Source organism: Myotis myotis, unplaced genomic scaffold (genome assembly GCF_014108235.1).
Source record: "Myotis myotis isolate mMyoMyo1 unplaced genomic scaffold, mMyoMyo1.p scaffold_m19_p_16, whole genome shotgun sequence".
Taxonomy (NCBI): Eukaryota; Metazoa; Chordata; class Mammalia; order Chiroptera; family Vespertilionidae; genus Myotis; species Myotis myotis.
Window position 1 is genome coordinate 51,177,388 of NW_023416320.1, and position 27,191 is coordinate 51,204,578.

The 27,191-nt window shown below is 51.9% G+C and overlaps 2 protein-coding genes across 32 annotated transcripts in view; one reads left to right on the forward strand and one right to left on the reverse strand.

The window, feature by feature from the left end:
- Window positions 1-22,992, forward strand: part of WWP1 (WW domain containing E3 ubiquitin protein ligase 1) — a 95,916-nt gene extending 72,924 nt beyond the window's left edge. For 25 of the 28 annotated variants that reach the window (XM_036337476.1, XM_036337471.1, XM_036337472.1 and 22 more), the window contains 9 exons: window positions 1,180-1,268; window positions 3,966-4,125; window positions 5,614-5,747; window positions 5,833-5,973; window positions 8,365-8,485; window positions 10,207-10,311; window positions 12,176-12,272; window positions 12,470-12,542; window positions 16,895-17,125. In XM_036337476.1, the coding sequence (XP_036193369.1) occupies window positions 1,180-1,268; window positions 3,966-4,125; window positions 5,614-5,747; window positions 5,833-5,973; window positions 8,365-8,485; window positions 10,207-10,311; window positions 12,176-12,272; window positions 12,470-12,542; window positions 16,895-17,093 (1,119 nt within the window). In that variant the 3' untranslated portion in view covers window positions 17,094-17,125. Of the gene's footprint in view, window positions 1-1,179; window positions 1,269-3,965; window positions 4,126-5,613; window positions 5,748-5,832; window positions 5,974-8,364; window positions 8,486-10,206; window positions 10,312-12,175; window positions 12,273-12,469; window positions 12,543-13,203; window positions 14,539-16,894; window positions 17,126-22,756 lie in introns of those variants that run through there. The other 3 variants (XM_036337475.1, XM_036337477.1, XM_036337489.1) reach the window with 3 other exon arrangements.
- Window positions 17,037-27,191, reverse strand: part of RMDN1 (regulator of microtubule dynamics 1) — a 31,175-nt gene continuing 21,020 nt past the window's right edge. For 2 of the 4 annotated variants that reach the window (XM_036337497.1, XM_036337496.1), the window contains exons 5-10: window positions 24,336-24,425; window positions 22,142-22,197; window positions 21,463-21,550; window positions 20,192-20,222; window positions 17,595-17,728; window positions 17,177-17,227 (exon numbers count right to left, since the gene is read on the reverse strand). In XM_036337497.1, the coding sequence (XP_036193390.1) occupies window positions 17,177-17,227; window positions 17,595-17,728; window positions 20,192-20,222; window positions 21,463-21,550; window positions 22,142-22,197; window positions 24,336-24,425 (450 nt within the window). Of the gene's footprint in view, window positions 17,228-17,594; window positions 17,729-20,191; window positions 20,223-21,462; window positions 21,551-22,141; window positions 22,198-24,335; window positions 24,426-27,191 lie in introns of all 4 variants that reach the window. The other 2 variants (XM_036337495.1, XM_036337494.1) reach the window with 2 other exon arrangements.

Below are 27,191 nucleotides of genomic sequence, written 5' to 3' on the forward strand. Positions count from 1 at the left end.
CTCAACAAAAGTCTTAGTAATCCTACCAAGTTAAAATTGACTAGGCAAAGCTACGCAGCTATTTGCATATGCCTTTCCTAACGCTGTGGCCAGTCCGGTGTAAATGCCATGCTCCCAGGGGCCCCCCAGCCCTGAGGCGCTGGCTTCTGCCCGGTGGATGGGACTGCCACTGGGTGGGAGCACAGCTGCTCGGCCACTGCCACGGCCGGCGCATAGCAGGTGTGCAGAAGTACGTGGTGGGCGGGTAAGCGAGGGGAACGTGTCTCCTCGCCCGAGTCCCCCACAGAATATGTAAGGACAAAGTCAGAGTCTTGTCAGCTCTCTGTCTGTGATGAGGTGGAGAGCTCCTCACATACGTCTGTCCTGTCCCCGCAGAGCACTCCCGCCAGGACCCAGGGGCCTGTACGCCAGATGCCCTTGTCCCGGCTCTCTGACCGCTGTGCGTGGGGCAGGGCTCTCCCTGCAGCTGCCACAGGTGGTAAACGAGTGGCAGAGGGCCCCGTCCAAGCTCTGTCTGAGCTTTATTTCAGGGAGTGTGCCTCCACACTCAGGCTGCCTTGCTCTGGGCTCGCCTGAGGCAGTCATGGCCTATGTGACGTGCAGCCGTGGCTCGGTGCCCGCCTGTGCTGGGCCTGACCACGCGTGCAGCCACGGCTCAGATTCTGATGTGGGACGGAACTCACTGCTCCCCAGAAGGCAAGCCTGTTCCCTGGGGACTGTATCGTAAGCCAGAGATTGTTACGCAGGCGGTTGGCGGTGGTGATTAAGACTCACCGTGGTGAATGCACGTCTTCCACGCCCTCCTGCTCCAGCCGAGCCCTCCTCCTGGGAATGGAGTAGGCACTGGACGGAGCAGGGCTCAGCTTCTCCCTCCGTGGCTCCGCCCCTCCTCCAGGCCTGGGTGGGGCTGGCAGGATGTGAGGGAGGAATGGTCTCCAGCCTCCAGGCGCTCTGGGTCAGGCTGACCCGGGTAGAGCACCTCAGCGCATGGGGAGGGGACCCCGAGGGGAGAGCTGAGCTGCACTCTGAGCCGGCCGCTTGGTCTGCAGAGCGCAGGGCATTGCTGGGTGACATAAGCAAGGGTGTGATTTTGAAAATACAGATGAAATTTACATTGAATTGTTTATAGAAGAAACTTGTGCTACATGTTTGTGTTTAAATGTCCCTGCTTCTTTTTAGATTATGGCATTAAAACCCTATGACCTGAGGAGGCGACTCTACGTAATATTTAGAGGAGAGGAAGGACTTGATTATGGCGGTTTAGCAAGGTAAGCTAAGGCGTCTGCTTTTAGATAGTGTGTCTGCACTTATGCAAGGGGTGTGTTCTTGAAAAGATGTGTTTTTAATAGCAATCCAGTATTTTTAGAAATCAAAATGAAATGTGTGCACAGTTCTAGCGGTAACCACTACTGTTGCTCCCGTTGCCTCTTGGTTTCTCCGCACACGTGTACGTTGTGTCTGCATGTGTGCCTGTGTCTGCTGTGTTTACCTAGTGGACATCTCTCCTCGTCCCTGTGGAGCCGATCCTCTCCTGTGGCACTGCCCTGCCCACGCTCCCTCCGGCACATGTGCCATGACTCACGGGTCAGCGTGCAAGGCTGTTCCATAGCGTTCACTGTTGTAGCAGTCGGTTGGTTTGTGTTGCTAATCCAGTCTGAGTCCTGCTGAGAATTCAGCTGTCCACATTCACTCTACATACTATGAACAGTAGACACTTGGGAAGCTGTGACTGAGCCATCCTGTCAGTGTTTTTCCCTCGATTGCTTTGTGCACCTAATTTGACAGTGATTTAGTTTTTAGCAAATACTTCCATTAAGTCTTTCCAAAGAATTAAACTTGCTCTCATAAAAACAGCTCTCTTTCTGACCGCAAGTCCACGGGGCCAGGACCACCAGTCACAGCAGGAGATGGGCCTGGGTGCCCGGGGGGCGGTGTTAGAGAGGGGGCATCAGCTTTGGTTGAATTAGCCTATTTTCTCATTAAGGTTTTCGGAAAAGAAACACTACCTATCACAGTAAGTGTCTGTTACGTCTGTTGTGTTTCCCAATGTCAGAAACACTCAGACACGGAAAAGGAAGGCGCGGCTCAGAAATGAAACGGGGAGTGGGTTACAGGTCCGACTGCATGGCAGTGTCTGAGCCGTCTTTACTGCAACTCGGGTGGTTTAGTTTTACATTTTGACAGCGTTACTGCGTGTCGTCCGTCCCTCTGTACATACTTTTCTTAGTCCCTGATGCCTTGTTTTGACTGGTGTGTTGCTTTGGCTTATTCAGCATTCACAGGGTGGTTGATTCCTGCGGTTTTCAGAATGTGTCTTCTGTTGCTCTGGTACACAAATGGCAGCCTGGCCAGAGGTGGCTTTCTCGCACGAAGGTCGTGGGCACGTGCCTCCTGTCCTCTGGCGTGGAGGTGAGGGCTGCCAGCACGGGCCCTCCGCGGAAACGTTAGTCCTTGTCCTTGGGGTTCAGTGATGTCCCTGTCTCGGTTTTATAGAGAAAGATGGCTCAGGAGCACAGGCAGGTCTTCCTTCCTGTCAGGGACGTTTTCTCCATTACGTGTTTGAACCTTCTTTCTGTCCCTGTGTCCTGGGCGTGTGGCGTCTCCTCTGGTCGCGGGCGCTTTCTCTTGTTCTTTTCCATGTACTTGGTGTTCCCACCTGTCCCCACGCCGTTCGCAGTGCTGCCTCCTGCTGCCTCTGCTGTGATTTCCTTCTCTGGGCTCCGCTGGCTGGTCTGCTGCTCGTGGTTTTCAGCCTCTGTGTGTCCTCAGTTGTTGGGCGGGGGGAGGGGTGTGCTGTATGCCCGCTCTCGCTAGCCTCCCTCTTCCCTGCTGTCCAGCTGCCAGGTGCCAGCCCTCCTGGTGGAGGCCCTGTTCTCCGAGCTGTGTTTGCTGACAGTGACGCACAGCAGCCGGGACCTGGCTGCTCGGTTCTGGGGCCGAGCCCTCCTCAGCTTGGCCCCTCCTGGTGCAGCGGGAAGTCGCTGGGCGCAGTTGGTGAGGGACTGGATTTAGCTTCAGGAATGGGCTCCTATCACTTCTGAGCTGATTTCGTCAGGGCTCCTTCTCTGTCCTAAAAACATTTGTAAACGGGCTGCCAGGCTGGGTCTAGCCTGCATCGGGGTAGCCCCATTTTTATTTTAAATTTTTAAAATTACTTGACAGCATTAAAGAAAATTACTAGATTATGCTTAAGAATCAAGATTTCTGGCTTCTTTTTTAAAAGCACTAGACTCACGATTTGACGTCATCACGTATCGATTGGCTGAATCAGAGGCACTGCGGGAATTATAGTGGGCACTCACTCCCGTGCCCACTCTGCCTGTCATAGGACTGATTATATGCCCAGAAATCATTGTTCTTTAAACTGATAAAACTTCGATGAGGGATACAGTGGGGAGGGGGGGTTGTGGCCCCCTGTGCCCACTCACCAGCCACTGCAGTTGGAGCTGCTTTAGAAGAAATTGAGCTTGCTTTGTCATATAAGTTATTAATCTTTTATGTAGCTGCATTTCACCTATTAGACTTTTATAAATGAGGCAAAACAGAAGGTAATAAGTTAGAGAATGTTTATCACATTTAAAGATTCTGCCTTTTAATTTTAGTTCCATTTTTAATGCATTGGCGGTGAACTAAGTGTCCCACGGCAGCCAGGCTGTGTCTCAGTGCCACAGCAGTATGGCCCGCCCTCCGTTATCTGTGAGTGAGGGTCACGGTGGTGGCCTTCCTGGCGAGGAGCTTACAGTCTGGTAGGGGCAGGTCACCTGCTGAAAAGAGCTGCAGGCTGCCGAGCGGGACCGAGGGAACACGGGCTCTGCCGAGGCGGAGCTGGACGGCCTGCAGACAGGGAGCGTGCAGGTGGCGGCACGGCCCTGTGCTCGCAGCCGCTGGCAGCGCTGTGCGTGTGTGGTGTGTTTCGAGCCCCCGTGCGTGTGGACGCTGGCAGGGACTCACCTTGTCTCCCCTAGGGAATGGTTTTTCTTGCTCTCCCACGAAGTCCTGAACCCCATGTACTGCTTGTTCGAGTACGCGGGCAAGAACAACTACTGCCTGCAGATCAACCCCGCGTCCACCATCAACCCGGACCATCTCTCCTACTTCTGCTTCATCGGCCGCTTCATTGCCATGGTGAGCCTGCGCCGACTCCGTCGCTGAAACGCTGCTTCAGAGGCAGCAAATGGCATGTGCTGTCCTTGGTTGTGTCTGCTCATCCAAGCACAACTTGTAGCACGAACTTCGGGGCAGAGGGAGCCGCAGGGCAGGGCTGCGGAGTGCAGTTCTGACCCCTGTGGCCTGGCTGGTGGCCTGGCTGGCACCCAGCGGTGTGGGTGTGGTGGGAGCCTATGGTTGGGGAGGCGGGGCACCAGGCGAAGTGGGCAGTGCGGGGCAGGGAGGCCGAGTGGCCTGTGGGTGGGAGGGAGGGCATCGAGTGAGGCCCATGTGTCCCCTTGCAGTAGGCTTCCTAAGGGGACTGGGTCCTGGCAAGAGCAAGCCTGGGAGCTGGGGCATCAGATGCGGGTTGGTTTGCTGGGTGTCAGACACCAGTGGACCTCCAGGGGTGAACGGGTAGCGGCAGGCCGATGGCAGGAGGGGAGGCTGCGTGCACATCCAGGGAGCAGGTGTGGCCAATGGGAAGCCCGAGGACCTGTGTCAGGGAGACGAGCTGAGAAGGAGCCAGGAAAGCGCCGAGGAGGAGGGGCCAAGTCCAGTAGGACTGGTGCCCAGGGAACAGGGAGCAGGAGGACTGTCCCCCGGCTGCGCGGCAGGTCTGAGCAGGGCCGTGAGAGCAGACGGGGCGAGGACGTTTGCTGCAGGGTCAGAGAGGCGGGCAGTGACAGAGCTGATGTGGGGTCGAGAGTGAGGGTGCCAGCATCCCTCTGCTGCTGCTGATGGAGCAGAGAGCGAGGAGAGACCTAGGGGGCTCGTGGGCGCAGAGGAGCCTTGCGGAGCTGGGCGCGAGCTGTGGGGACCTGGCACCCTCTGAGGCTGGTCCCGGGCAGCAGAGCCACCGCCGGCCCCGTGCGAGGCAGCTCCAGGCAGGCGCTCTGCGTGGCCCGGCACCATTCTGGCCTGTTCCTCGCCGGCCACAGGCTGGAGGCTGAGCTGGGTTTCCCAGGCGTGGGGTTTGGAGGTGTGGTGTCTAACTAAGGTGAGAGAAGGCTGCAGTTCTGGGGCTTACGGCTCCGGGCAGAGGTCCTGCTGTGACCGCCATAGGTTCTGAGCCCTGTGCAGGCAGGGGGCACCAAGATGACTCAGGAAACACGGGAGCCACGACCACAGCAGCCCTGGCAGGTGCTGATCGCGTCATTGAGTTCAAGTCCCTGGAAGGGCCGAGAGCCAGGCTTGGGAAGCTCCCCGCGTGGTGCTGGGACCCGCAGGGCCTGACCGGGTACAGACCCAGCTCTGGGCCCAGACAGCTGGGCCACAGCCAGGTGCAGGGGCGCCAAGCAGGGAAGGCAGGATGTGCGGGCGCCCCGGCTTAGAAAGTGCGTTAGTGGGGGTGGGCGCCCTGGCCCCCCTCTGAGCAGGTGCAGCCTCGGGATCCCGGTTCCTGGGTGCTTCTCAGTGAGAAAGCCGTTTGTAAACCTTCAAATCAATGCTTTGTTTTCTCGGCAGGCGCTTTTCCACGGAAAGTTTATCGACACTGGCTTCTCCTTGCCCTTCTACAAGCGCATGCTCAGTAAAAAGCTGACGATCAAGGATTTGGAGTCCATTGACCCTGAGTTCTACAACTCCCTCATCTGGATAAGGTTGGAAGGGTTATCTTCTCAAGGCCTTTTCTGGAAACCAGTTTGTCCGTCTTGTTAGTCAGAGTGTATGTGTTTTTACCACCAGAGACAACAACATTGAAGAATGTGGCTTGGAAATGTACTTTTCCGTGGACATGGAGATCTTGGGAAAAGTGACCTCGCACGACCTGAAGCTGGGAGGGGCCGGCATCCTGGTGACCGAGGACAACAAGGACGAGTACATTGGGTGAGGCTCCCACAGCACCCGACCGCACTGGCACTAACCTGTCTGCGCCACTCCCCCCGGCTCCTCGGGGAGCACCCGACCACCCGCGTTTTCCTTCCCTTCCCTCTCTCCGTGGCACCGGTAGGCGCCCAGCAGCGCTCGAGTTCCCGCCCTGCAATCACTCCCGCCTCCTGTGTCCCTCCCCATGGCCCCTGGCTGTGCCCCTGCCAGTCAGTGCTCAGCCCATGGCCTCCGCCTTCCCCACAGGAGAGCGAGGCTTTGTGGGGGTGACGTGTCCACCCTGACTGACCAGCAGGGCTCATCTCCCGGGGCATCTCACCTGCCCTCGTGCTCTGTCCTGTCAGGTGCTCCTGCGCCGTTTCAGGCTGTCCTCTTGAACTCTGACCCCACAGCTCCCCCTGCGCCACTTGCTCTCAGTGGTGCTGCCCTCCCTCCCCTGTGCCGCATCCCACCACAGCTTCTGTCCCAGCGTCTTCCTTCCAGCTGCTCTCGAGGCGTCACCTCCCGCCCCCCTTGTTCTGTGCGAGTCCTCGCTGAGCCCCAGAAACGGTTCCGTTTGCAGCCAGGTGAACGCAGACTCTTCAGGCTCAGCCCACACAGCCCGCCCGCCACAGGGCCCCGCGGGAGCCCAGGCAGCCGGACAGGAGGCAGGAGGTGCCAAGTGCGCTCAGCAGCTGGCTTTTGTCGGGTTTCAGATCATGGACTATTATTCTTTTCAAATTTTCACCATTTTTTAAATTAAAAATGTAAAGACTGTTGAGCTCACACGCTGTACAAAAGCAGTGCACAGGCCGATGGCCCGGCGGCCCCTGCACCGCTCCTGGCCCATGACCAGTGCTTTTCTCACTTGCCCTCCCACCGCCTCCTGGGCCTGTTTCTAGTCCTGGCCCGGCCCTCCTTCCGGACTTGGGTTCTCGGTGTCCTCCTTGCTCCTCCTTTGAGATCTTTTGTGTTTGCTTTTTCTTCTTATATATTTTTATTTGTATTGATTTCAGAAAGAAAGGGAGAGATAGACACTTCAGTGATGAGAGAGAATCATGGATCAGCTGCCTTCTGCACACCCCCCACTGGGGATGGAGTCCACAACCCGGGCATGTGCCCTGACCGGGAATCAAACCCTGACCTCCTGGTTCATAGGTTGACCACTGAGCCACGCCTGCCAGGCCATTTTTGCTTTTTATAATTGTTTCCAAAATGGGATCCTAGAGCATACCTTATTCTGTAGTTTGCTTTTTCCACCTCAGGAGAGCTGGATTCACTCACTTTTTTTTTTTAATCCTCACCCGAGGAATGTTTTTATTAATTTGAGAGAGAAAGGGGGAGGGAGAGAGAAACATTGACTGACTGCCTCCTGTATGTGCCCCGATGGGATCAAAACCATGACCTGCACATGTGCCTGGACCAGGATCGAACCCGCAGCCTTGTGGTGCATGGGACGATGCTCAACTAACTGAGCCCCTAGCCAGGCTGCGTCACTTTCTGACCGCGAGGGAAATCACAGTTGTCCACGCTGCATTCCTCGGTGTCACTCCAATCAGGTCTAGCTCGGGCCCCTGCAGACCAGCGCATAGGCGCAAGCCCAGCCCTGCCGCTCTGTCCCCCAGGGGAGCGTTCCCCAGGGAGTTCCTGGTCCAGGACTGGAACAGACATGCCGTGGGCTCTCTTCTCACCCTGCGGTCATTAAGGTCCTGTGCCCCCTCCTCCTATCCCAGTGCCTGTCCCAGGTCACTCACAGCCTCACTTCCTCTGAGCGGGTGTCCCCTGAGGCGACTGCTGTCCCTGTGCTGGGCCTGGGAGCATTGTCACTCCGAGAAGAGCAGTCGGAGCCCTGTGGGTGCAGCTGGGCAGAGTTGAGGGCCTAGGCACAGGGGAAGGGAAGTTTGGAAGCAGCTGAAAGTTGCCTTGGAAACGAGTCAGCCCTCCTCCAGCAGCAGGGGAGGTGAGAAGCGGGGCCACGGTGCTGCTTCCCGCCCTGGCCAGGGTGCCTCCTCTTGCCGCCCTCCACAGCTGCCTGTCTCCTCCAGCGCTCTGTTCCTCCTCCATGCTTTCTCCTCTGGATGTTAGGAAACCGCCAGGAAATCAGCGTGGGGCTCTAACAGGGACACAGGGTCTGTCCCAGCACGTGCCCTGCTGTCTCTGTGGAGAGCAGAGTCAGGAGGAGGGGCCCTCTGGTGGCCACACCTTGTATTCCCCCCATCCCACCCCCGCCCTCCATGCTCATGCCTCCTGAAAGGCACCCTTTACAGCTGCACATGTGCTGGTCCTGATGTCCTCAAGGAGTGGACGTGTTAACTCAAAAACTGCACACATACACGTGTGTGGAGGCTGTAGAAGTGCTGGTGTTCTAAGCCGCTCCCCACACTGTGGCCCGTCTGACCCGTCTCTCCGCAGGCTGATGACCGAGTGGCGCTTCTCGCGTGGCGTGCAGGAGCAGACGCAGGCCTTCCTGGACGGCTTCAACGAGGTGGTGCCCCTGCAGTGGCTGCAGTACTTCGATGAGAAGGAGCTGGAGGTGAGGCTCCGGGATTGTGTCCTGGGAACGGGAAGGGTCTTGGCTTCCACAGAAGCACATCCACAGGTTCTAGATGCTGCGGCACAGCCGGACCCGTCTCCCCCGCAGGCGGCCCTGCCAGTGTCTCCCGCTCTCCAAGCCAAGAGGGCTGGGCAGTGAGCAGCCAGGCGCAAGGGGCCTCCCCGGTGCAGCTGCGTGCCTCGTGGGGGGCCTCCTGAAGGCCTGGTGTAGCAGCGAGTGATCAGATTTTATTTTATTTTTATTGGTTTCAGAGAGGGAGAGGGAGAGGGATACCTAGAAACATCAATGATGAGAGGGAATCATTAATTGGCTGCCTGGAGCCTGCAACCCAGGCATGTGCCCTTGACTGGAATCGAACCCGAGACCCTTCAGTCCGCAGACCAACGCTCTCTCCACTGAGCCAAAGTAGCGAGGGCCATAGGCATTCTTCTGTCAGCTGCATGCCAGACTTTTGTCAGAGTAACTTTCCAATGACGTATGTTCCCACGGTTCTTTGCTCTTCCTTAAAGAGGCGGAGGCCCGTGTGTATTCTCTTTGTTGCTGGACTGCTGCCCTCAGATACTGAGGCCTCCTTCAGTCACTGTCCCAAAGGCCCTTTTGTGAGCTGGTCCTGACACATCCCGTTTGAAAGAGGCGCCCCTTCTGCTTTCTCTGCACGGCACACCCCAGAGGCCAGCTGTTTGCTTACTGTCTCCCTGTGTAAAGAGTAGTTCTGAGCAAGGTGAGCCCAGCCGTAAAGAACGAGCAGTACAGCCTGCTTGCACTGCCGCATACATTCAGGGACGGCACCACCTTTCCGAGCCTGGCACCTGAAGAGGTCGATTTCATTCCTGTAGTCACGGGTCTCCTACCCAAAGCCAATCTCCGAGCGTGGGCCCCTCCAGATCCTCCCTAAATGGCCGCACCGAGAGCAAGGAGGAAACAGTCCCACTTGCCCCAAAAAAGAACTATTGAATCTCAACCAGCGGAGACGTGTCAAGTTCATCTCGGCCAATGCTTTGCACAGGAACGAAGTGGTGATGTCTCGTCCAAGACCCAGCAGGGGTTAGGGACACAGCTGAGACTCGCACCCAGCCCTCACCTTCGACCCGCGGACCCTTTCAGCCCCCCTCGCCAGAAGTGACTGACAGACGGAGCCTCGGCTCTCCTTCCCGTCCGCTGACAGGCCTCGAGCTGGGGAAGAAAGGTCTGCGGAAGGGCCCAAGGATCCGATTTTAAAGTCATGAGTTCCTAGCGGCCTCAGCTGCACTTAGACTTGTTAGAAGCCTGCCAGCACATAACTCAAACTTGCCATCTCGGCCACTGGTCAGTGTTCACATGCTCACAGTATGACACAGCAGATGGCCAGAACTTCCATCCTGAAAAACCGACGCCCATTAAACACCTCCATACTCACGCTCCCCAGCCCTAGCACCCTCTGCTTCCTGTCTGCCGGCTCTTGCCTGCATAAAAAAATAACAGTGTGTTTTTAAGGAAAGAAGAGCATAAATTTAAGAAAGCAGAAATTTGTTTGAAAGTCATCAGACTTGGGCCCCTCATTTAGGGTGTTTACAGTAGTGGAGGTGCCCTTGCAGCATAGCTGACTGTTTTCTTGAAGTTACTCTGGTTCAGTAAGCATGGCTAAGCTAGTGCAGACCCTGCCGGATAAGACGCCGCGAGGCTGCGGGCGTCCCTATGGCCTGACGGAGCCTCGCCCCCAGGTGATGCTGTGCGGCATGCAGGAGGTGGACCTGTCCGACTGGCAGAGGAACACCGTGTACCGGCACTACACCCGCAACAGCAAGCAGATCGTCTGGTTTTGGCAGGTGACCGCTTATTTTTCTAAAACGGTACTCGGGGTGCTTTCTAGTGAAACTGGTGTAACTGCTTCTGGCTTCAGACGTGACCAGTGCGACCATGCGGTCAAGCTGGCTGGCTGTGTCCTGGGTGAGAATGAGTGAGCCACAGGCCCAAAGTCTCTGTGACGGCGCTGGAGCCCGTCAGACTTCAGTCTCCTCCAGGTTCTGTGAGTGCAGGAGGAGGTGGTTATGAGACAGTCTGGGGACACTTAGGCTCGGAGTAGAGCGCCCACAGGGCAGGGGCTCTCCCCTCTGCCCTCGGCTCCGGGCACCACGTCCCACGTCCTGATCTTGAATAGACTTTTGCTTTGTGTGTATTTCAAAATATAAAGCGTCGGCACCGGGACAGACGTCACCGAGCCCCAGACTGGGCTGGTGTCCTCCGTCCCCGGTGCTTGTGTTACTAGAGAAAGACTGTCCTAAGGACTTGGGTCACGTGTTTACTGCTTAATACTCTGCAGACGTGGACACTTGTAGAAATTGATCTTAAAGATACATTTTGACGTGCACAATGGCACCTCCCAGAGCATTTGTTGCAGCGTGATTGGCACACTCCGCAGAGGTGACCCTGAGGGTGTGGGGAGGGGGCTGAGGAAATTAACTTGCCCGTTCTCAGCGCTCTGCCCTGGAGCGGCTCCTCAGTGCAGGGGGACGGGACACTGGAGACAGTGTGCAGAGCCTGGGGGGAGGGTGGTAGTGTTTGGCTCAAAGGACCGTCCTGCAGAGGAGCCTCGGGGGGATGGGAGCAGGCAGCTGAGGCTGAGGGGCGACTGCCCTTGCCCCCTGTGACCCTTGCCCTGAGTGCCAGGTGGCCTTTGTCATCCCTCAGGCTCATTCCAGCCCGTTGGTTTGCGCCTGTCCTGTCTAGGCCTGAGGAGCTGAGCCCAGACTTCCTAAGGCCCCGTGACTGTTTCCTGGATGGGGCTGGTGTTGGGGATAGTGCGAGGTTTACGTCAGAGCTGCTCACAGCGGTTCCTTGTCTGATGAGTATGTCAGCCACACAGCTGTGCACGGCCACACAGTGGCTGGATTGACACGTGTCTGCTCCCACCGCTGGCGAGACCAGCTCAGAGAGGTGGCTGTACCTTGCTGCTCTGTGGTTGGTGAACTAGATCACGCTGGGTTTCCAAGTCTGAAGGACAAAGGGGGATCGGTGTTGGGAGGAAGTGGTTCCGAACCGGCAGGGCCATGGTTCAGAGGTTACTCCTGTCCCTTCCTGGTGTTGGAGGACATATCATTTTGCCTCTGGGCCTTGTCTGGCGAGTGCAGTGGAGATGCTAACGGGAGGACCCGCCTCCCAGTATTGAGGGCTGCACTCCCCAGAAGCACATGGCGCTGTGTGGCAGGACCTCCCCTCCGGAGGGGGAAAAACCTGGGTCCCGTGACTGCGTTTCTAAGCTTCCACGTCTCTGTAGTGTTGCTAGCACAGCGCCAGCCCTAATAAGCGGTAAATGCTGCAACCACTTTTATCACTTATCTTTTGAACCAACTTGAGTTAAATTCTTATTCTTGGAGTTCATTTTTTAAAAATACTTTGAAATATATTTTTATTGATTTCAGAGAGGGAGAGGGAGAGAAACATCCATGAGAGAATCGCTGATCGGCTGCCTCCTGCACACCCACACTGGGCCTGCAGTCAGGGATGTGCCCGACCAGGAGCCAAACCATGACCTCCTAGTCACAGGTCCACACTCAGCCACTGAGTGCCCGGCTGGGCCTGAAGTTCACTCTTAATTCTCTGGAAGAAATTCGGGAATAATTTTTAAGTATCTACTACGTTCATTACTGAAGGTAATCTGGAATTTACTTTACATTAACTTTGACCTGTTAGTTTGTGAAGGAGACAGACAATGAGGTGAGGATGCGTCTGCTGCAGTTTGTCACGGGGACCTGCCGCCTGCCCCTGGGAGGCTTCGCCGAGCTCATGGGTGAGTGCCGCCTACGGGCGCTGTCACAGGGCGTGCGCGGGCGGGGGAGGGAGCAGGCCTCTAGATCCTGGTCTTTGTGCGGATGTGACGCTTGCTCCATCACCCGCGTGACCACGTGACATGTTCTGTAGGTAACTAGTTGCAACACCGAAAGGTTTGAAGGACCAGACAAATTTTGTCTTATTTTTCTGGTTTAGGAAGTAATGGGCCTCAAAAATTTTGCATTGAAAAAGTTGGGAAAGACACCTGGTTACCAAGAAGCCATACGTGGTAAGTTGAATCCTAAATGGAAGGTGGAAGCCAGTGTTTTGCTTTTTACATGTAAGACCCATTAGCATTGCTGACTCATTAGCGTAGGCGGAGTTCAGTTTTGAGAACAGACCAGGACGCAGCGCCCTGCAGAGAGCACAGCGCGGCCTCTGGCTGAGCGCCTGGGAAGCATGGCCCTGCCTGAGCCCGCAGGCGCGCAGCCACTGCGCACACACAGGCCGCCGGGCTCCTCCTCCTCCTCCCCCCGCTCCTGTCCGCTCCTGGGAAAGGCGCACAGACAACAGCCAGGCAGCAGTGCTAGGAGGCGGTGACAGCCGGCAGGGCCTTGCCAGAGTTTGATGGACAGTGGGCTGTGGAGACGCAGGAAGCACATGTTTTGTACAGGGCTGTTTGCAAACCCTGACATAAGCAACTGCAAACATGAGGGGACTCGGGAGCGGAGCAGGGCAGAGGGGGAAGAGGGCAGAAACGCAGGCAGGGCCACTGCAGGGCCAGCCTGTGTGGACTGGAAGGGAACAGACCGCTGTCAGAACAGTGTCTGTGTTAATGCGTGAGGTCCGTGTTGGACACTTGGCCACCCTGTCCTTTTCTAATGTGCTTCAAGGACACTGTGCTAGACCCTCAGCTCACTTGACTGAATACTCTGATTCTGTCTGTCCAGTTTCAATCGCTTGGACCTGCCACCGTATAAGAGTTACGAGCAACTGAAGGAAAAGCTGCTTTTTGCCATAGAAGAGACCGAGGGGTTCGGACAAGAATAGGGGCTGTGGCCGGAGGCTCTGCGTCCGCACCTCCGCAGACATAATGGTCCGTTCTCACACGGAACATGCAGAAGAGCTCTTCCTTTTCTACTTTATTTATTGTTCCCTTGAACTGACAGACCAGGAAAACGATCTCCCTTAAATTTGGAAGTGAGAGACTTTACTAGAAATGAGCATCTCCGTCAGCGGGCTGCAGCGGCTCTAGTTTTATAGAGCTGCTCGGCGACACGCCAGCTCCTGCCCATGTCTGGACGCTCCTCCTCAGCTCTGCCCCCCCGTGACATCTCCGCATGGTGTGGGGTTCAGGAAGGTGCAGAGGCCGAGGCCAGATCTGAGGACGTGAACTGCGCTGCTGGCTATTCTGAAGACGGTGCTGGAGCCCGTCCGTCCGTCCCATTAAATGCGAGTGGAGAGTGCTCACCGCGCCACAACGCAGTGACACCACACTTACCCGAGTCCCCTGACCAGACCCAGCGACGCCTGGAGGTGTGTGCCTACTCCTCCAGGTGCTAGGATCTGTGGGACTCAAGGAGCTGCACGCCTGCACTATTTTTAAAAATGTGATGGGCTTTAAGTTTAATTCATAATAAATTGATGCAGTTTGATCCTAAGGGACATATAAAGGGTAATGTGACCTTTCCCACTTTTATTTGTGCTCATAGTTTTGGTTCCTAAAACCATACGGATGGAAGAGTTTGTGAGCATCTGACTTCAAACTAATGAGTCTAATGATTTCCTATTAGTGTCTTAATATCTCCATTCCTTGAAAATTGATGAAAATTCTATGTATCTGAATTACATAAGCAGATAAAAAAGTCTTTTGTCCTTCCCCCCTTTCTATATAGATCATTATTTTTGTCCTAAGTAAATACTTTTTAATTATTTTTCATTATCAAGGGCATTTGCTGAACTACAAACATGTATAACAAATTAAAATCTGATGTGAATGACATTAATGCTACTTTAGCAAACGGGGGCTTCCTTATTAATACAAAAATTTAAATTTGTATTATTTCAATATGCACTGTAAATTAACTTAAAATTTTTTATAACCACGGAAGTGACACCTTAGAATGTTAATATATTTCACTGCTGAGTACATATGAAAAATATTAGTATACAATTTAATTTCCCTAAAGTTTGTGTTGCCAAAATTTTATTTTTCTATATATTAGATTGTGTTCTGCATTTTTTCAAAACTCACAGTAAAGAGGCAATAAAGGCAGTGATCCACATGGCTGCTTAGACTCCTTTCCCCGCCCTCACCATGACCGTGTACACGACAGAGGGCGCGCCCCCTCCCCGTCCTCAAGCGCTGCTCCTTACGCCGCCCACTGTGCCCACTGCTCTCACTGCACCCAACTCACAGCCAACCCTGAGGCCCCTGGGGAGGTGGCCTGTCCAGACCCAGCAGAACCCCCTCCCCAGGCTCCTCTGGACAAGCTGCCCCCTCTTGTCAGACAGCCCTGCCGAGCGAAGGACATTTGTCACATGAACCCATGGCCCTCGCCAAAGGCCAGTGAGGCCCAGGCACACAGCCAACACGGGGCTAAAGTGAGCACCACACGAAAGCAAAAAATGCCACCGAAAAACTGTCCAAACGCGGCATCTCCTACATGGCAACGCTCCTCGCCTGATGTTAGCCAGGGGCACAGGCCGACAGGCGACACTGGCGCTGCAGTGCTCACTGGGCCCAGCGCCCTCCTCGGCTCCACGGTGGCTTTCCTGTTTCCCTTGCTGTGATGACGCACTTGCTTTCGAGAGAGGAGAGGGAGTCGGACAGATTCCCACAGAATTCCACCCACGTCAACAGGAGGGAAACTGCCAACAAGAAGTTGGGACGTTCAGGTTCTCCCAGAACAGCAGGCCCTTTGCAAGTTCAGATTCTTGTCAGCCTCAAAAGGGAATGTGTCTGCAGGGAGGTCGCTAACCACCCACCCCGACAGAACGCGCACTCCTGCGCCCACGAGGGGAAGGAAGGGGCCCGAGGCAGGGCCGCCAGGGAGGACATCTGGGTCCGGAAGCAGGTAGAGGTCTGACCTGAGGGAAGGGTGGGCATCAGTCTCCTCAGAGTCAAAAGGAAGAGACAGAAGGTGTACAGGACCGAGCTGGGAAGTGCCTCGTCCTGGGGGAGGGAGCCCCCTTAGTCCCGAGGGAGGAGACAGCTCTGGCTCCCCTTCGGCCCAGCAACCAGCTCAGCACCAAAGACCCCCATGGCCTGATGCCTTCAAGGGATTAGGCTACATGAACGGGAACAACCAAACAATGAAATACAGTCAATGAAAGGAAAGGAAGCACTGGCTGGATTTAGACGGATCTCAAAGAAATTCTGTGAGTGAACAAAGCCAATCTCCTGAAATGACAAAACGAGAGACACAAGTCGGGGAGGGGGCGCGGAGTGGGACTCGGACACACCAGGGAGCAGGGAGCTCTGGGAGTGCAGGCAGGCGTCTCCCTCAGTGCCCAGCTGGCGGGCAGACTCGCTGTTACACTGGGCACGCGAGGCAGACACACAGCCTCTGCACTAGTTTGCACAAAGAAAACAGTAGTTGAAAGCTCTACAGAACATCAGCAGACAGACATCTCCGCAGCAAAAGGCTTTATTACTGAGCAATACCTCACTTCCCAGAGACCACTCGGCAGAGGGCAGTCTGCCCAGGCCCCACCTCCCACGCTCACCTGCTAATCCCACACAAGGGCTCGCCTTCAGAAAGCAGCCTCAGAGCCACTGCAACAAAAGTGTAAATAACGTTGGACGGAGAAGATCCAACATACACAACCAATCGGGCGTGAAGGGCACGGGACCACTGGTTCTCAAAGTAGGTTCTGTAAGGTCCATTGAACAAGGGACAATGTAAGACTGCTGGCCTGGCCACTTGACACAGTCACTGCTAAGAAAAAAGATGGGAGTGTTTCCGATTTCACAAAATGTAGGTGGGAAATCAAATGCAAGGTGTGACATTTGCATCCCGGCTTTAAAAACTGTAAGACATTGTGACATTTGAGGAAACTTAAAGGTCTGGGTATCAGATGAGGGGGGATGGGGTTAAGGTTCTAGCTGTGGTAATGGACTGTGAAGGGGGTCTGTATGATGAAGTGTTTGGGATGAACTACACCGTGTGCACTTAATTCAAGGTTGAGGAATATATATGACCACACACACACATAGGCAGAATCTACATGTGATCACAGAGACACACACAGAGGCAGAATCTACATGTGACCGCACATGGAGAGACACAGTCCACTGTTTCCCTTCATGTTTGAAAGCACACGAGACACCGTGTGCCCCAGTCACAGGGGCATCACCCCTAACCCTCGGGGAGTCACCCATGGACCCTCATTCAAGATGCTCCTTCTCACAAACAGCAACAGTGCCGGGCACCAGCCCGAGGGCACAGCATCGTCTGCCTCTGGTTAAACATGTCCCATTCCTCCCTTGAGTTGTGTTCTTTTTACCCCATCAGGGAACAGGCCTGGGCTCTGTCCTGTCACAGACCACCCCTGTGAGACCAAGTCCCAGCATGCACAGAGACTGATGCCCAGCACCCCAATTCCCAACCTCCTCACCCCACTGCCCCTTCTCTGCAGGGTCTCAGCTGGAGCCACCAACTGGAAACGTGCCCCTCCATCCCATGTGATTGGTTCTCAAATGCCATGCCTGGAACGCTGGAACCCCAGACGCACAGGAACGGGCCCCCCACCACGGGACACCGCCACCACCTCACAGCAGTTATTTGTGAAGAATCTGTGTATTTCAGTTGTCATATGGTCACGTCATTGGCACTGAGAGCCAAGACCAGTCGTGTTCACACGCGTACAGTTGGTGGGAGGGCAACACCCTAGGTGTCATGCGCTGCGTCTCTGAAACGCTCAGTTCTTGCCACTGAACTCTGCGAGCAGCTGTGCGGCTTCTCTCTGTATCTAAAACGAAAAGACAGACGGCACAGCAGAGATCAGCTTGTGGAATTCAGGGTCACCGTGGGCGGCAGTTTCTGTGTCCACACCCAGGACGGCAGGTCGTCGGGACAGAATGTCTGGGCAGTGCCTGGAGAGGCGTTCAGACTTCCACAGAACACCCCCCTCCCCCCGCCTGTTTGTCACACAGGAGTGACTCAGGACTGCAGCAAGGAATTCATAACATGCCGATAGTAACTAAGCATTTGCTGTGCAGAACTTAGCACAAATGTCAGTGCTTCACGTCTGAAACGTGCACCACTGCTTCCAACAAGCTGCGTCACACAGCGTGGCTGGGCCTCCCGCCTCCCGCCTCCCGCCGCTGCGGGCACACCTGCTTGTCCTCCTCGGTGCGGGCCGGACAGTCCTTGGCCTTCAGCAGCCAGAGCGCAGCGAGCTTTTTGTTCTGTAGCTTCAAGTATGTCTTTCCTAAGAGAAGCAAGTTTTTGCTGTAGAAGTTTGGATCCACTGTTCACAAGAAAGAAAAATTTCTCTCAGGCACAATTGTATTGCTCTCATTTTTACCACACGCCCCCGACAGGCTTCCTGTTGGGGGTCTGAATTCCAGTTACCTGTGGTGAATAAATGACTATCCAACTGGGAACCTCCTGTTCACCTGTTCCTCCCTCCAGACAATGTCACAGCCAATCGGAGCACCTCCGGGTGCGGCTCCCGCTGCGCACTCCCTCGCGGCCTTTTCTCTGCAGGCGCTGGTCCAGGCTGCCAGCACAGGGCCTGCCTTCTCCCAGCGCCTGCTCCCTGCTCACCTCACAAGCTAGAACCTAACATGCACTCGGCACGCGTGAAGTCATGACAACACACACACACAGTACATGCCAGACCAGCTTGTGCTGGGTGGGGCTACCCCTAAGCACAGATCAAACACAAGCTCTGCTCTCTGGGAATTTATAATGAAAAGGCAAGAGAAACAGGAGCACGATGAATGTGCTGAGCAGGGAAGAAGGCGCCAACAGGTGTGAGCTGTAAAGTGCGAGGAGACACAGGAAGAGCCGCTCCCTCGCGGGGCTGCACGGGCTGCGGCGGAGCAGGGTTGCGCAGGAAAAGGAGACCCGTCCGGCTGAGGGAACCCCCAGCACCACGTCTACCAATGAAAGCTGGGATTCCCTACAGGGTCCCTCTGACCTGGGCCCTCGGGGCTCACATCCCACTTCTTCCTGGTGGCTGACCTCCCTCTGCTCCTTACCCCGTTGTCCTTCCTTCGCACAGACTTAGGGGCCTCTGCCCGCGGCTGTGCTCATTTCCTCCCGTGACCCACACTCCTTCCTTCCTCTCTCGCTCAGCAAAGCGGCCCAGAACAGGCCGGCCAGCCCACCTTCCCTGCAGGTCGCCTCAGAGGCACCGGGCACTCCGCGGCCGCAGGGCCCTGGCAGGGAAGGTAAAGCACGAAGAGGGAGGAGGCTTCCAGCCCCGACATGGCCCGCAGGAAAGGCCTCCTCACGGGCCTTCAAGGTAAAACATGGAGACGGCCACTCCCGGGGATTATTTTACCTCCAGGAGAGTAAGCCCACGGTTTCCTCAGTCCCAGCAAACCTCCCCACTAACGCCCTCCAGGAAACTTCACTCCTAGGCCCCATTCAGAGACGGAAAACCCCATGAGGAGGTGGACAGAGGCCGCAGCGAGCCAGAGCAGCTGTGTGACAGACGGAGACATTCCGACAACTGTTCCGAAAGCTGCTGCTCTGCTCCGCTGTCCTGAGAGCCTTGAACAAGTCCTCTGAGCAGGCCCGCAAACCTAATTTTCTGAGTAAGTTTTGTAGAAATACACTTGCATTTTTTTGGTGTATCTGGTAACATGCTGTGTGTCCCTGACTGCTGTGGTTTTAACTTAGAAGGCCTGGGAGGGGAAGAGAGGGGGGTGGAGGGGCAATGGGAGCACAGAAAGGGGGACATCTGTAATACTTTCAACAAAAAGACACATTAACAAAAAGGATAAACAGAGGGCAGCGGGGCAGTGTGAGTGCGGAGGCTGCCATTTCCTCAGAGCGAGAGGCACGGAAGGCCGGGCGGCCGGGATGAAACTCCGTGAACCAGGCGCCAAGTCAGGCGTGCGGCCGGAGCCTCGGAACCAGCAGCAGGCCCGCTCCTTATTTCATTTTTAAATCCTCACTCAAGGATTTGTTTCTTATTGACTTTAGAGAAAGGGGAGGGGGGGAGGGGGATATCGATCGGTTACCTCCCTTACACGCCCTGATCAGGAAATTAAACCAGCAACCTGGGCATGAGCCCTGACTGGGAATCCAAGCTGCCACCTTTTGGTGCATGGAGCATGTTCCAGCCAGCTGAGCACACGCCAGGGCAGCGGGGCCTACACCTTACTCACGTGAATAAAACCTTTAAAGACCGTCTGATAAAGCCCAGTACAAAGGTGTGTCAGGATAAACTATCTTTGTTTTGAAATTCCTAACTATATAATAAAAGCCTAAGCGACCGTTACAGCAGAACGACCAGAACAACCGGTTGCTATGATGCACACTGACCACAGGGGGCAGGCGTTCAACGCAGGGGCTCTTCCCTGGCGGTCAGTGTGCTCCCACAGGGGGAGCGCCGCTCAGCCAGAAGCTGGGCTCACAGCTGGCAAGCGCGGCGATGGTGGCAGTGGCAGGAGCCTCTCCCACTTCCGCAGCAGTGCTAAGGAGCAGCGAGCAGGCAGGCGCAAGCAGGCAGGTAAGGAGCAAGGATTCCTGGACTGCGAGAGGGATGCCCAACTGCTGGCTTAGGCCTAATCCTCGTGGGGAGCCTAAGCCACAGGGCAGACATCCCCTGAGGGGTCCCAGACTGCAAGAGGATGCAGGCCGGGCTGAGAGACGCCTCCCCCTCCATGCACAAATTTCATGTACTGGGCCTCTAGTTACATATAAAGCATTCACATAATTTTAACTATATTAGTATCTGAAATAAAAAATATCTTACCTTGCTCTGCCTTTTGGAAGTAGCCTAAGGCCTGTAAAAACACAAAGAATACAAACATAATGAAAAGGATTAAAATAGATTTAATATTTAAAAATCTTCTCAAACGCTATTCCTATTTTACATACAAGCGAGGAAGTAGATGAAAACCCTTTAAAATCACAGCCCAATCACCAACAGTAAGCGTAACATAGCACTCAGGGCCCTGCGCACAGAGCACATGGGCCCTCGAGCCCCAAGGTCCCGGCACAGCCTCACGCAGAGAAAGGAGGCCGCGGGCAGCTCGCTCTCCTCTCTTCTTCAGTCCCAGCAGGGAACACCCTGAAAACCAGGCAAAGTGGAAAGCTGCGCTTCCTCAGTGACACACTGGGTGTACCAGGGAGTTTTTAAAGTTATTACTGAAATTCCTACATAAAATGCTACTGTGAGTCTAAAAGGGTTAATTCTTTATGACTCACTCAAACGGTTTTTATAATACACTACCTACCAACTGATTTCTTAAAAACCAATTTGTTAGAGCAGAGCTATCTTTTCTCTTAGAATGCACTGTTTTTAATAGCAGTAGGTATTTCCCAGCTGTGTAATTTACACCTCAGTGCACCTTACATCGGATTCCACTACAGCTTTCCAGAAAGAAACAGGCTCTCACTATGACACTAGTATTCAGAAAGCCATTTCAATGGCCTGTTTCCTCACTCTGCACATTTTTTGACAAGCAAACCCAAAACGTTTGCCCATAAATCCCCCTCAACATTCTTTCAACAGCACTTAAAAAAGTTATGGAGCCCAGGTAGTGTGGCTCAGTGAGTTAAGCATCGACCTATGAGCCAGGAGGTCATGGTTCGGTTCCCGGTCAGGGCACATGCCCGGGTTGTGGGCTCGATCCCCAGTTGCGGGCAGGCAGGAGGCAGCTGATCAAGCACTGATGTTTCTCTCTCTCTCTCTATCCCTTCCTCTCTGAAATCAATAAAAAAAAATGTTTTTAAAAAAAGTTATCGATGCCAAGTCACGCTTTCTTTGGCATGGCAGGGAAATGACGTGCAGAGAATATGTCCAAACAGCTTGCTAGGAGCAGGTGCTGTGCTTCCTGCCCTACTTGGCATTCACGTGGCACAAGTTTCAAACAGAAAATGGAGGCAGCTGTTTGCCGCGGGCGTCACAAGCCTCCACTAGAGAAATCGACCCAGAGTCACGGACACAGTGAAGGCCGAGTGGCCGCCTGGACAAGTCCCGAGGGAGCCCTGCGAGTGCCGCCCCGGGAGGTCAGCACTCACCTCCTCGTAGGTGGAGCTGGGAGGGGCTGCAAACAGCATGTTGGCAATTCTTCTCTGATACCAAGGCATTTCAGCAAACGTGTAGCACCTGGGGAAGTCAAGAAACGTTCATGCATCGAACTGACTTACTTTCTCTTCAAGAAAATCAAGCTTCTTAACAGACACACAGGACGCTGGTGCTGCCTGTTTAAGCAGCGTGTGCTGGACATAACCTCAGAGGCTCACTTCCACCCCGAGTTATGCAGGGACTGACTGACACTGCTCCATCGAGGGGGGGCTTGTGATCACATGTAAACAGGGGTGACTACTGGGAACAGCGCTGAGAGGCCATGGAGCCTCCGCGGGCGAGAGGGCGTGTGCAGGGAAGAAGGGCGCATACTCAGGGCTGGGCACCACCTGCGGCGTCAGGCAGCCGCTGGGGCCCTGGGCATGCGCCCGCGGATGAGAGGGGACCACTGCACCTGTTGCTAAATGATCTGAATAACGACGTCTGACAAGATCACAATTACATTTGTATTTCCTAACTACAGGCACAGCTGCTGGTTGATTTAATGGTTAAGCAAGCACTCCTGACTGCCAAGCAGCATTTTAAAATAGCTGATATCTTGCTTTTTTAAACACTACAAAATAAGATCACACTATGTACCACTGAAATATTTATTCAAAGAAATTTTCTTACCAAATACCCATTAGGTGAATCGAAGTCGCATCTTTAGGGTTCAATTCAATTGCTTTCTAACAAGAAATGAGAAAATCAAGCAGAATTGTACTTGTTTACTGAGGAAGCACAAGGTAAAACAGGTCAGGAAAGTGTCCCTCATTTCTATTTACGTGACAGCCCTGTGTGAATTAATGTAAAGTATAAATGACAGTAACTTTAACAAAATTACTCCTTTGATACATTATTTTGTTGAAAACTGCTAAGGAAATTTCAGAGGTTAATGTAGTGCCATTAAAAATAAAAGACCCTTTTTAAAACTGGGACTCCCTAGCGTCTGCTTCTCTGCGCACCCACACTATCGCTTCCAGTCTGGAGTGTGTGCGACACACACTTTCAAATCTTTGCACTGTTACTAGTGTGGGCTCTGAAGCCAGACTACTGGGTCGCAATCACAGCTCATGCCTCCTAACGTCTTGGCCTTGGGATGTGTCTCTTTTCTGCCTGGGTTTGCTCCTTCAGAGAACTGAGACAATCACACACCTCCCAATAAGTTCTGGTGACAATGAAATGAGCAAGTCACAGAAGGTGCTTGGCACAGCAGTGTCTCCCGTCACCACTGTTTCCTTTTCTTAGGTCCTGGCATCATCTCTCACAGCGCGGTCAGTGGCAGCAGCAGTCACAGAAGGAGGCTAACGAGTGTGACTGGCGGAACTCCGGCTCAATAGTACGGGGAAGACGCAGCGTGGATTGAAAATGTGCTTTTCCATAAACATGGTTGCATGAGTTATAGCAAAACACAACTGGAAGTATTTACAACCTCTACTCTAAGCTCCTTCCCTGCTGGAGTCCCGCTGGAAAACCACGCCCTGCCAACGCCATGTAAGTCACTGTTTTCTCACCCTGCCAAGGGCAGGGCAGGTCTAGAGAGAAGTTAGCCTCCCGATTCCTGGGCACTAGAGCTCAACCTCTCACAGCAAACCCTCCAGTTCAATCTAAGTCCAGTTAAATAAAGACAGGCACTCCTCTGACTTAGGTAAATAGGGATCTGAAACAATAGTATAAATGGTAAACACTGTCATTTTAAAACACACTGAACACATATACATTTGAAAGCTTATAAAAAACATTGAATTTTAAAATATTATAGCCTTCATGTTCGAAGTTTAGATTAATATACATTAATATATTTTCTGCGATTTTTCACTATTTACGTTGGCAGTTACCTGTCATGTATTTCTACACACCAAGGCACAGAGTAACTGAGATGCGGCATTAGGCAAGATGCCATAGTCACTGAATCTAAGACACCACAACATTATCTTACGTACCACTAAGACTACAAAGGAAATATAAGATACCACTGACTACACAATGCTGTCTGATTTCTAAGACTTAAAATGTGAAAAAGACCTATTAAATTGAAATGGATAGACAAGTGTGTCTATACACATGTGCACACACGTATTACTGTGCCTGAAGAAGCAGCTAGGTCTCCTGACTTGCCATCCAATGTTCTGGTAAACTAGTCATTAAAAAATCTAGAAGCTGAGTCTATGACCATAAAATTCAGACATCTGTTGCCCAGCCTACCTAACATTATCCCTGCCTGTGCTTTCCCCGCCTGTGCCTCCTTGGTAGCTCCGAGATGGTCTAGAATACCACGCGAGAGACGAACATGCTGCAACAGGGCCAGTGTCGGGTGGAACAGATGCGTGGAGAGCCCGGGGCAGCCGAGGGAGCACTTACGGTGATGCGAGCACTAACTTCAGGGAGATGTGAGCACACCCAGAGGCCACAGCGTACACAGTGCTGTCCCCAGGCAGGGGCTGCGATGCTGGCCTGTCAGCCTGTGAGCCCCACAGACTCTGGCTTCGCCACATGACTTGTGTGGGCTGACGGGGTATTACCAGGTGTGAGGCAGGTTTGCACACCAGACTTTCTCCCTGGGCCGCCCACTCTTGGAAGCCAGCAATCATGCAATAAAGGAACAGAAACCAATGGAGACGAGAGGCCCCTGTGCATCCATCCCTGCGTGGAGCAGGTGAGCACAGCCCGCGGGAGCTTAGCTGCACCCCCAGAACAGAGCACGGGTGCTGCCACAGACCTGAGACCACCGCCTCTCCAAGGCCAGAAAGTCTGAGGCAGTCTGATCAGCTGCCGGAACAGTGAACCAAACACCCAGAAAGCCCACGCCTGCCCAGTTCACTGATACCTCAAAATGCTCCTTGATAACGTAGGCATTTGCGATTTTAGCCTTGATGCCTTCGTAATCGCCGACGTCACTAATGCAGATGGCACACCACTAAAAACAGAAAACAGATGTAAGAATAACAACGCTTAATACTGGTCCATTCAACACAGGTAAAACGGAGTATTTATTCCTCATTCAACAAAAGTTACTGCGCATAAACACCGTACCCAATACGCTGGGACAGACGGAGAAGTGGACGGCCTCGGGAGCTCAAGGAGAAGCTGGCCCTGTGTGCTCCTAGACCAGTGGTCGGCAAACTGCGGCCCCTCGAGTGTGGCTCTTCCACAAAATACCACATGCGGGCACGCACGTACAGTGCGATTGAAACTTCGTGGCCACACTCAAGGGGCCAAAAGCCGCATGTGGCTCGCGAACCGCAGTTTGCCGACCACTGTCCTAGACGAAGGTACAAGGCAGAGAACAGCGAGTCTCTAGGATGGTCGTCAACACAACACTGTAGTGATTCATGGTGAGGGGCTGAGTATGAATTTAGAAAAATCCGAGATCAGCTATCATCTTACTTCCTCGTCCTTTGTTCTGGGAGTTGCCTCCTCCTCCTCCCACATCTGCACGGTCCTGCTTCCAGTCACTGGCAATTTGAAACTTTGGAAGCTTGCTGAATTAAAAAATAAAATAATATATCTAGATATTTTTGAAATGACAAAATACTGAAATATTAATCTAAATTTGCCTCATGAAAAATCTAGAAGACAAAATTAAATCTATTAATTGATTGTGTCTTGTATTTTTAAAGTTTATTCTTAAAAATATAAGCTGTTGCCCTGGCCGGTTTGGCTCAGTGGATAGTGTTGGCCTGCAGACTGAAGGGTCCCGGGTTCGATTCTGGTCAGGGGCATGTGCCTTGGTTGTGGGCACATTACCAGTGGGGGGTGTACAGGATGTGGCTGATCAATGTTTCTCTCTCATCGATGTTTCTGACTATCCTTCTCCTTTCCTCTCTGTAAAAAAATCAATAAAACATATTTAAAAATATATATATATAAGGTGTTTTTAATTTAAAGAAATGTTAAATATCTGACTTGCCAGCTAAGAGTTTAAAGTTCAAGTTAAATTAAATTGGGAAAAATCATATAGTTGTGGTAAAATTTCAACATTGGTCTAATTAAAAAAGAGGATTAATTCTGTGATCTCAACCAAATTTTTAATAAAAAAAACAGTTAAAATTTAATTGATACCTTTTAATAATTATAAAAAATATATATAATCTTTAAATAATATATACATATATATTTGATGGTCTTTCCAGTTAAATTTCAAGGCTATAACCGAGGGATGATTTTTTGGAAAACTCCAAGGGCCCGGGGTGATTCAAAAAGCTTGTTCTCTCTTCTTAAAGGAAATATTTTTTAATTAAGCCGATCTTATATACTTGAAATCACATGGAAAGCTTTATCAAATAAAAATTAATGAATATATTTTACTTATATACATATATCTTAAATGTTATGAAGGTTTTGGCCTCTAAGGAGGACAAAATAAAGTAGCTTAAATATTTCTTAAAATCCAACAGCAGGATTTTAAGACAGAATAAAGCAAACAAAAGCCCCTAGCCGCCTGCATTTTAAATTATGCTGGAGGTGGGGCAGTGTTTGTGCCTTGTGAATCAGACGTATAAGTTTACTAAATTTACTTGCTTTGCTTTTTTAATAAAAATACCTACTTAAATTACTTAATAAATTAGCTTTTAAAATATAATCAAGGTCTCATATAAATTAAGTTATATGAGAAGCCAGTATTTTTATAAACAATTTAATCCTAGTAAAGTTTTCCAAATTACTGAGGCTTCCCATAATCCCTCTGTATATGCAAATGAGCCCAAAAGGGATACTCTTAAAAATATAATTATAAATATAATAAAAAGGCAAAATTTTAAAATTCTGAAATCTCTTCCACTAATATTTATAGGATAATCTAAAGATTGTTGTTAAAATACCAAATCTAACTATAGTAGTAGTCACCATGATTGTAAGGGAAGTTGTTTAATGTGACATGGCCTGGCACTATCAATCACTATACAAGAAACAACCATATCTGTTACATTTGTTGCTTGTTGTAAAAAAGAAAGACCAACACTTGTTTTAAACTCTTTAAGTATAGCCTAGAAATTATTCTGGAAGAAAATTAAAAAACATTTCCTTCAAATATCTGGAAAACTGCAATTGAAAGTCAATACATTAGGCCCTGAAAAATAAAAGTAAATCATTTGTAGTTTTGTTGTTCCTGACAAAGTTTATGTAAAATTACTCAAAGACTAATGACAGAAGTTTAGTTACTATCATGTATTGTCCATAACCTAGGACAAGTAAAGTTAACAATAATAAAAAAAAAAAAACCTTATTTCAAATTAATTTAAATTAGCTAATTGCTAGAAGTAAACTTTTAAGAAAACTTAATTGTACTATACAGGAAACTGTTCCTGAAGCATTAACTAATTTTTATTGATGGTTCATCTCCTAGTAAAATTGCTTAACATACAATGAATCATATTTCTATACAAGAAATTGAAGTTAAAAGTTACCAAAACTGCATTGCAAAATTTCCAAAAAGTCTCCTAATATTTAAATCAAAAAAGGGGGGATAGTGGAATAATGCCCTGTAAGTAAAAGCCTTAATTGTTTTAAATTTTTACTTTGAAAATTATTTTTCACTTGTAATGCTAATAGCAAGACACCCATAAAAACACTCATGGTGTCAAAATAAGCCAAAGGAAAATTGGGCAAAAATTAAAAGGATCCCAGGTCTAATTTATAAGATGATTCCTTTATTAACCTTTGGTCGAGAATATGTTTGTATATT